The 8,090-nt window shown below is 40.7% G+C and overlaps 1 protein-coding gene across 1 annotated transcript in view; it reads right to left on the reverse strand.

The window, feature by feature from the left end:
* The window catches only part of pins (G-protein-signaling modulator pins), a 42,883-nt gene extending 36,579 nt beyond the window's left edge, over positions 1-6,304 (reverse strand). The window contains exons 1-2 of the mRNA XM_080272456.1: positions 6,078-6,304; positions 5,214-5,349 (exon numbers count right to left, since the gene is read on the reverse strand). Coding sequence (XP_080128582.1) covers positions 5,214-5,349; positions 6,078-6,301 — 360 coding nt within the window. The 5' untranslated portion in view covers positions 6,302-6,304. The remainder of the gene's footprint in view (positions 1-5,213; positions 5,350-6,077) is intronic.
* Positions 6,305-8,090: the final 1,786 nt, after the last annotated feature.

Below are 8,090 nucleotides of genomic sequence, written 5' to 3' on the forward strand. Positions count from 1 at the left end.
TACCAGTTATGAATACCAAAGCGTTTATGCAAGCTAGGAGCTATATGGGAAATAAGCTTAATTATGGAGAAATGAAACACGAGTTTACATTACATTAAGCTCAAAGAAAAAGAACTGTTAAATTTATTGATCACAAAGAAATAAATTTAACGTTACATTTCAAAATGAATTCAAAATAAAGAGATCGCACTCACTCACTCACTCAAAAGCTAAATTCTTACGCCTAGGAAAACAACATGCGGCGCAGCCGGCCGGCATGTAAGGAAACAGCACACTTAACTAAACTCTTAAGTCTAGGAAAACAAAAAGAAAATACTGGTCAATGTGGCGTATCACCAAGGAAGGGCTGGAGCCTGGAGAACTGTAGTCTAGTGGAGTCTGGGTGTTAGATGACCTCTCTCACTCTCACTACTGGAGCACAGAACCTCACTCCGGCACGACAGACAAAAGACTGAATTCAAAAACAATGCGTGTGGTAGGATATTGTAGAGGCCAGCAGAAGAAGGCGTGGCCAACGGTTGAGGCAAGCAGGGGCGAACAATAAAGAAACAATAATATCGCTCAGTAGAGCACTTAATGATGTGCATTAGATCGGTTACTTCTGAAACAGTGACGAATGTTTTGAAAAGAATACCACTGAAATGGAGAGAGAAACAGTTAACTGAACGTTACACAGTGAGTTTTCCACTAATAGTTCATGGTTTCTCACAAAAGGAAAATGTCGCGAATTTGATTTGTGACACAATGCATGCATTTAATGGAAATAAACAATAAGTAAGGGGCTTCACCTGTAAATGATGCAAATTGTTGACTTGTTCAGGCCGTGCTCCCTGGTCAAGTGTGCAACTTCTCCCTTTTCTCCACTCGACGAATAATGTCCAAACACTGCTGTTAACTGAGAGAAGCCTTCTTCTTGGACCCCAGCTGGGTCGATCGTTGCCTTGGGGGGATGAGGCCGTCCATAACAGAGCCCAGGGAGAGGTAATCTTGACACAAAAAGGCCAGGTAACGCTCACAACTTACGGGGGAACACACGTAGTTGGCGGTCGACAGGACGAGGTAAAAAAAAAACATGGCGGCTGTAGTGTGCACACTTGCCACCAGGGCCGGGCTGTGACTGGCTGCTGGGTCTACGTTGTCTGTGATTGGCTAGCAGGCACAGAATACATCATGGGTACCCGATATTATAAATCTCCTTGGAAATGAGCCACTTTGGAACCTAGGAACTGCGTTTTTCAAGTTTTTTTCCGCGGAATAAAAAAAACAGAAACCAGTCGGGCAAAGTGCCACGGGTTACAAATCCGCAGCTTACAGATATGCGAATTAGGCAACTTGACTGTAGTTCATTACATCCAAGCCCCTCCCCCATATGCAACTTTATGCATGCTTGAAAATACATAAGTACAACAGCATATTCTAGTACTAAAATGTAAACTATACCCATTTTACACCACTTCACCCATTTGCAGCTTATTTCACATCCTTGCCACAGTACTTCTTCATGACTAATACAATACAGTATTACTATAGTCTGTTATTACAACTTGGCACTCACAATGGGGAGAGGGCAATTTTGGGCTAGGGTGGAGTAAAAAGGGTAGGAAACATATGTATTGTGACCCACTGTGCCCCACTGAACGGACACGGTTTATTATAGCTGATGAAAGTTCAGTGGGCCTTGTGGTGTCTGTTAAATCCTATCTGCTATATCAGGGTCTGCTATAGCAAGAGTTTACTGTACTTAAATTTTTCACCTCTTCAGGAACAGGGTAGTACTGTAGATAATGATGCAAGACAAGCCATGAATCATAATTAAATAAGATTATTGTTTGTTAACTACAGTGGCCTCACCGTTTACGTGGTTAATTGAGGGGGAGGGGGGGTAGACAAACCGTGTAAATGTAGACCACGTAAATGGAACCATAAAACCCATTATAATATGGCTAAGGGAATGAAGATCATGAAAAATTTTTATAGTCCCCGTAATGGCCCACTTTAAACCTGCATTATCACCAAACACATTCATGGTCACTCATTGATCATCATCTGGCATATAATAAATTCTGAATGGAGAAGTTGTACTAATTTATTGATAGGCAAAGTATTTTACAATAACCTTTGTAAGTTGGTCCTACCTCTTACAACCGCTCCTAATCCAAACTACAAAAGACCCTCCCTATAATGAATGAACCAACTGGGGGAAAGCCATGTCTGTTAAAGCTAACAGTACATTATATCTGAGCACCTGTTTGAAGATAAATAAGTACAATAGCATATTCTTGTAGTAAAATTATAAAATACAGTATACCAATTTACACTTACTTGGCCCATAATTTCACCCTTTTGCAGTTTATTTCACATCCATATCATAGCACTTCTTCATGACTAGTACAGTATTACTACAGTGAAATCTCCTAAATCGCGCAATCCTAAATAGTAGATTCATAATACATAGCAACATCATGCAACAGTTTGCAATATCAGTAATGCATAGAAATTACTGTACACGAAATTCACAAATGGAGCCTCAAAAATGATGCTTTTCTGATGCCTCACGTAATATGCACCATCATTATCTCACGCCCGTGTGTCTAGCTGGGCGCAAACCAATTGCAGTCAAGCATGGCAATTACTAAACCAATTATATTCAAGCACAGCACTTACTATAAGCCAATCACAGCATTCCCCTCCCATGCCAAGCATGAAGGAAGTGCGGACTTGATGTCCCCAGGCTCGGATCAGTGTCTTAGCTCCACCCCGTTGTTAGCATGTGGTGCCAGTGTGGTAAGAGGATCCCCCCCCCCCCCCGTGCTTCCTCCACCTGCGAAGCGTTACCATGGCCAATTGTAACCTTCTTAAGCCTACAACTTCTTCAAGGAAGGGGAAGACGAAGCCAACATTAACTTACACCCAAAAGTTAGATGTAATCAGGAGGATTGATGGCACTGAGAAGAAGGCCAAGGTTGCCCACTATTACGGACTCAATAAAGTAATTCTTTACCAAACGGGCACAGCAATTCCACCTATGTTATAACAAAATCATTACCCCAAGTTAAGTAATTTTGGTACATATGCAACACAGATAGTTAACTGTCGAATTGTGACTGAATGATGCGAGTGCAAAAAAGCAAAATACAGTATACCTATTTTGGGGTATTTAACCCCCGCATGCTGGGCTATTTGCAGCGCCGTTGTTCACTCACTACGGGAATTTTCCCCAAAATAGCTTGTTTTCAAACCTTAATACCTTGAAAACTGTAGCAGTTAAGGAAGCAAATTAAAGACCATATTACTCACCAACTCTTCTTCTTGTGAATGAAAGTAGGTTGCTGCATCAATGAGCAATGATGCAAGGAACATGACTAATTTTTGCTACATGTACAGGATGTGTACATGCATCCGCCAGAAGCCTCGACTATGGCTCTGCTCTCAATGTAATAACATCTCTATTACGGTCTATCCTCGTCTAATACGGTTTTCCCTAACACGAAAATGGTTTAACATGGTACAATTTTTCAGGAGGCAATATCACTTCTAACACGACCACTGATGAAACTAACACGGTTTTTTGAAGCAGACAGGCGGTGATGAGATGAATAATGAAACAAAAACGCTAACAACGGCCAACCCAGGCCTCATGCGTTGGGTGTTTCATGTGTCCGTGTCTGTGCCTGCGAGTTTGGGTGTGTTTATGTCTGTGTTTTTCAGTGTGTGTGTGTGTGTGTGTGTGTGTGTGTGTGTGTGTGTGTGTGTGTGTGTGTGTGTGTGTGTGTGTGTTTGCAAAGCAGTGCACCCAACACAGGAAGCCTGAGGTGGTCGCTGTTAACATTTTTGTTTTACTGTCATCATAATGCATTAATTTCTTGCTGCAACATGTTGATAGTTATATTCTTTTAACATATCCTAATGTTCTTTGTTTGTATTAGTAGTGGGACCAAGAGTGTTAAGCATGAAATCAGCTTGAGATGTAACTGCCAGTTAAGAATGACGGGTGGGGTGGGGGGTTGGGTAGGGGTAGGGGGGATGGTCGGGAACTGGGGTAGTGGCGGGTGGAGCTCATTTTGTTCCCCCCTCCCCTCTTCCCTGGGTATTCTGAGGTAGGAAGGGGGCACTCCTGGGCAGATATTAATGAGCGTGAGTGTACCTGTACTGTATCTTACCTGTACTTTATCTAATACTGAATAATGTACTTTATGAAATAAAGTCCTAAGTTTGGTACTATTTCATTTGTTTGACCTCCCAGAAAATTTCTAAGAGTAACATTCGATTATCCAGAAAATTCCATATCCGGAATGGCAGAATCCCCATGCATTGCGGTTAATCGAGCTTTTACTGTAACTAGCTACCCCCATTGTTCACTGTTTTCACTAGCCTCATGGCTTCTGTGGCTGTTGGTAGAAATGGTGGTGAACCCAACAACTATGAAGGGTTTGGAAGTAATGATGAGATACTACACGAGATAAGGAGAAAGGCTGGTGCTCGAGAGGGTGGCAATGGTGGAGAGGAGGGTGGCGATGGTGGCGGTGGCGCTTACTCCCAGTAAGCATGCGCGCTTCCAACTCCCAACTTTTTTTTTTTTTTTTTTTCAGTAAACTGCATTCTGAGCATTTAATGGTGACTTTTTGTTGCTTTATCCTATTAATTATAATAAGTATATTATGTGACTATTTAGTGGATAAAAGTAGACAAAAATGGAAAAAGTCGAACTTTCTGAATGTTCTAGTCTATTTTTATTTTTCGCTATATAAAGTTTGCCTCCAAACTAGCGGTTTCATGACTAGTGAGGTCTCATCAGTCTCTTAAGATCACTCACTGCAAGGCCCTACTGTACAGAAGTTATGAGAAATATGAGAAAAAATGGACATGTGGTTCAGGGTACTGGCTGTGGATCAGCTAATGTGGAAGAAGAGGGTCTGACTGTATATACTTCAATTAATTTTAATTAGTTACATTAACAATGTTCTTTTTATGCCTTTCTGTGGTGGTTGAGTAGTTTATGAGCACTGAAGGAGAGATTGGAAATGCATCCCCACCATTTCTTAGGAATCTTAAGGGGGAAATTGCTTCATTATAGGATAATTTGATATTACTTAATTCTTATTACTACCCATCTCCAATGTCTATAGAGCAATACCTGTTTAATGATATTGTCAGGCTTGACAGGTTAAATATCTGTGGCACATTCCAGTGCTACATCCTGTTTAATGGCTCACCTTGTCCTGAAGTTCCTGTGAAATGGAGAGGTGGCGCTCACAGCAACAGATGGCCTCCTTGAATTTTCCCATCACCTTGAGAGTGTTGCCCAAGTTCCCTGATGCCTTGGCCACACCAAGCCGGTCACCCATTGTTCTGGTGGTCAAAGTATTAACACTCTCAGGTTCCTATGACTCACTCAGCTGAATAAAATAGCCAATGTTAGCTGGAAGAGAATACTACAACCGTCCTAAGCCAGAGATGGTTAATGGTGACTGTGTTTGCACTCTCAGGCTCCTCTTCTTATTCTCAGTTGAATAAAATCAACTGACATGAGATGAAATAGAATAACAAGATACAGTATATAGCAGTATGTGCATAACCAGGACCTGAGGGTGGCATACTGTACACTACAAAATTTATTACAGGCAGATGTAGATATACTTAAAAAGACAGGGTTTTGAATATCAGTATTCTAACAAGCACACATCAGAAGATATAACATGGAAGCACAATACATGCTAAGAACTGAAATTGGCTTTTTTTTTTTTTTTTTTTTTTTTTTTTTAAATGAAAGGAAGAAGGAACCAAAGGCCTGAAGTCTGCAAGACTGTTCCCTCAAAGAAAAATAAAAACAAGATAACAGACAGCCAAATCCAAGATCGTTCATTCTTATAATAGTACCTACCAGTGTTTATGGTATCCACCCAACTACAACACATATGAACATAAACCAAATCTATCACATGATCTACCTTACTGACGAAAGGTTAAGTAATATCCCACCCTCTCTCACATCTTGCTATACTTCTTACAATTTCTTTCCTCTCACTATATTTGAACAGTACTAAAACTACATTGTTTATGACTGAAACACTGCCTACCTTGCCACAGTAAGGTCAAGCTTGTGGTAGTCCATGGCCTTGTCGTATTCACCAAGATAGAAGTAGGCGTTGCCCAGCTGAGAGTAGATGGCAGAGAGTGTACGGAGATCGTCAGTGCCTGTCTGTATGGCTGCCTCAAAGAAAGCAACCCCTGCCCGGCAATCCCCAGCCTTGCACAGCCGTTCCCCCTCCAGCGCCAGCTCCAGGCACGTGCTCGAGTCCATCTAGGGTAAATTGGAGGAATTAAATTCATAGTCAGCTATTCATGGAGAAGCTATTCATCAATGCTGGGGAAAGTTAATGCATGAGGGAAATGAGTCAGTAATTGGCAGAAAGATGACAGTCAGGGAACACAACAAAGGTGGGGTGTTGGGAAAGAGAAGGCCAAGGAGTTCTGACCCTCTAAAATCTCTAATATTTTCATATTTAAACATCATAATCCTGTTACAAACAGGAATCAATTTCACTGAAAAAACCATGTCATAAGCACATCTCACATTTAACCACTCACAACTGTTTAATTCCTGTCATTCCATGCATTCAGAGAATACTTTTGACACTGTTTCACTGCCTCACATATTTTACTTCCAACTCTACAAACTGTAATGGAACAGTGCAACTTCTAAACATATCGATAAACAGCAAAAAGCTTCTCCACCTTAAAATCAAACTGCCCTCATTCTGCTATGGATTCAACAGAATCCAGGTGTGTGTGTGTGTGTGTGTGTGTGTGTGTGTGTGTGTGTGTGTGTGTGTGTGTGTGTGTGTGTGTGTGTGTGTGTGTGTGTGTGTGTGTGTGTGTGTGTGTGTGTGTGTGTGTGTTTACCTAATTGTAACTTTACAGGAACGAGTCAAGCTCATACTGTCCCGTGTATTAAACCATTTTTATCATACAGTACATATACTTTGATTTATGAATAGTTTTGGCAAACGCTATTTCATTCGGTACTACATTCCACTGATCAACTGCCCTATTTAGGAATCTCCCTATGTCTTTATCACCTCTCTTTTTATGTAGTTTTTTGCAGCGTCCTCTTGCTGATGCTCCCCCGTAGGTTATATATTCATTTATGCCTATTTTTCCTTTCCCTGAGATGCATTAATACAGCATAATCGTGTCTCCTCTTTTCCTTCTCTCCTGTAGTGTTGGTAGATTCAGTTTTTCTAGTCTTTCTTCATAGCTTAGATCCCTAAGGCTTGGTACCCATCTTGTAGCTGCCCTTTGTATTATTTCAATCTTATATATGTGATTTTTGAAATGAGGATTCCAGACTATTGATGCATACTCCACGGTTGGTCTGATGAATCATGTTATTGTCTTTTTCAGCGTGCATTCATTTATATACTGTATATGTGAAAGCTATTCTCATATCAGCAAGCAATGTATACATGCTGCGTACCTTCTCACTGATGTGGTCAGCCGGAGATAGTCTGTTATTGATAATCACTCCTAGGTCCTTCTCCCTTTCTGATATGTGTAGGGTTGATCTTCCTAACTTATAATCCCATCTGGTCTATTATGCACTTTTACCAAACTTAATTACATAACACTTGTCCACATTAAATTCCATTTGCCATTTATTTCTCCATTCATGAAGCTTATTTAATACTACTTGCAGCTCTTTGCAAGAATCTGTGTTCTAAATTTTCCTTTGTATTTTTGCATCACCCGCAAACATATTTAGACAGCTTCCATTTTCAATGTTACTGTCTATGTCATTTATATATACTAAAAACATAATTGGTGCCAGCACTGAGGCCTGTGGAACTCCGTTAGTCACTTCCCTCGATGACAAGTAATTTCCCCTTATGGTCCTTCTGAAATATCAAGATCATTTGGGCGTTGTCCCTCACGGGAAATCCTGCAGCCACCTCTCTGCCAAACCAGTACCAACACACACCTCTCTGTCTCACGTCAGCTATTTACTACTTCTAAATTAAATTTATTTACAGTATATATATATTTAATTCCCTAATAAGGCTATATTCGTTTCGTTTCGTTTTTAAAGGCTC

The sequence above is a fragment of the Coenobita brevimanus genome, chromosome 51 (genome assembly GCF_032717465.1).
Source record: "Coenobita brevimanus isolate Jiangsu-jjx chromosome 51, ASM3271746v2, whole genome shotgun sequence".
In the NCBI taxonomy this organism is placed as follows: Eukaryota; Metazoa; Arthropoda; class Malacostraca; order Decapoda; family Coenobitidae; genus Coenobita; species Coenobita brevimanus.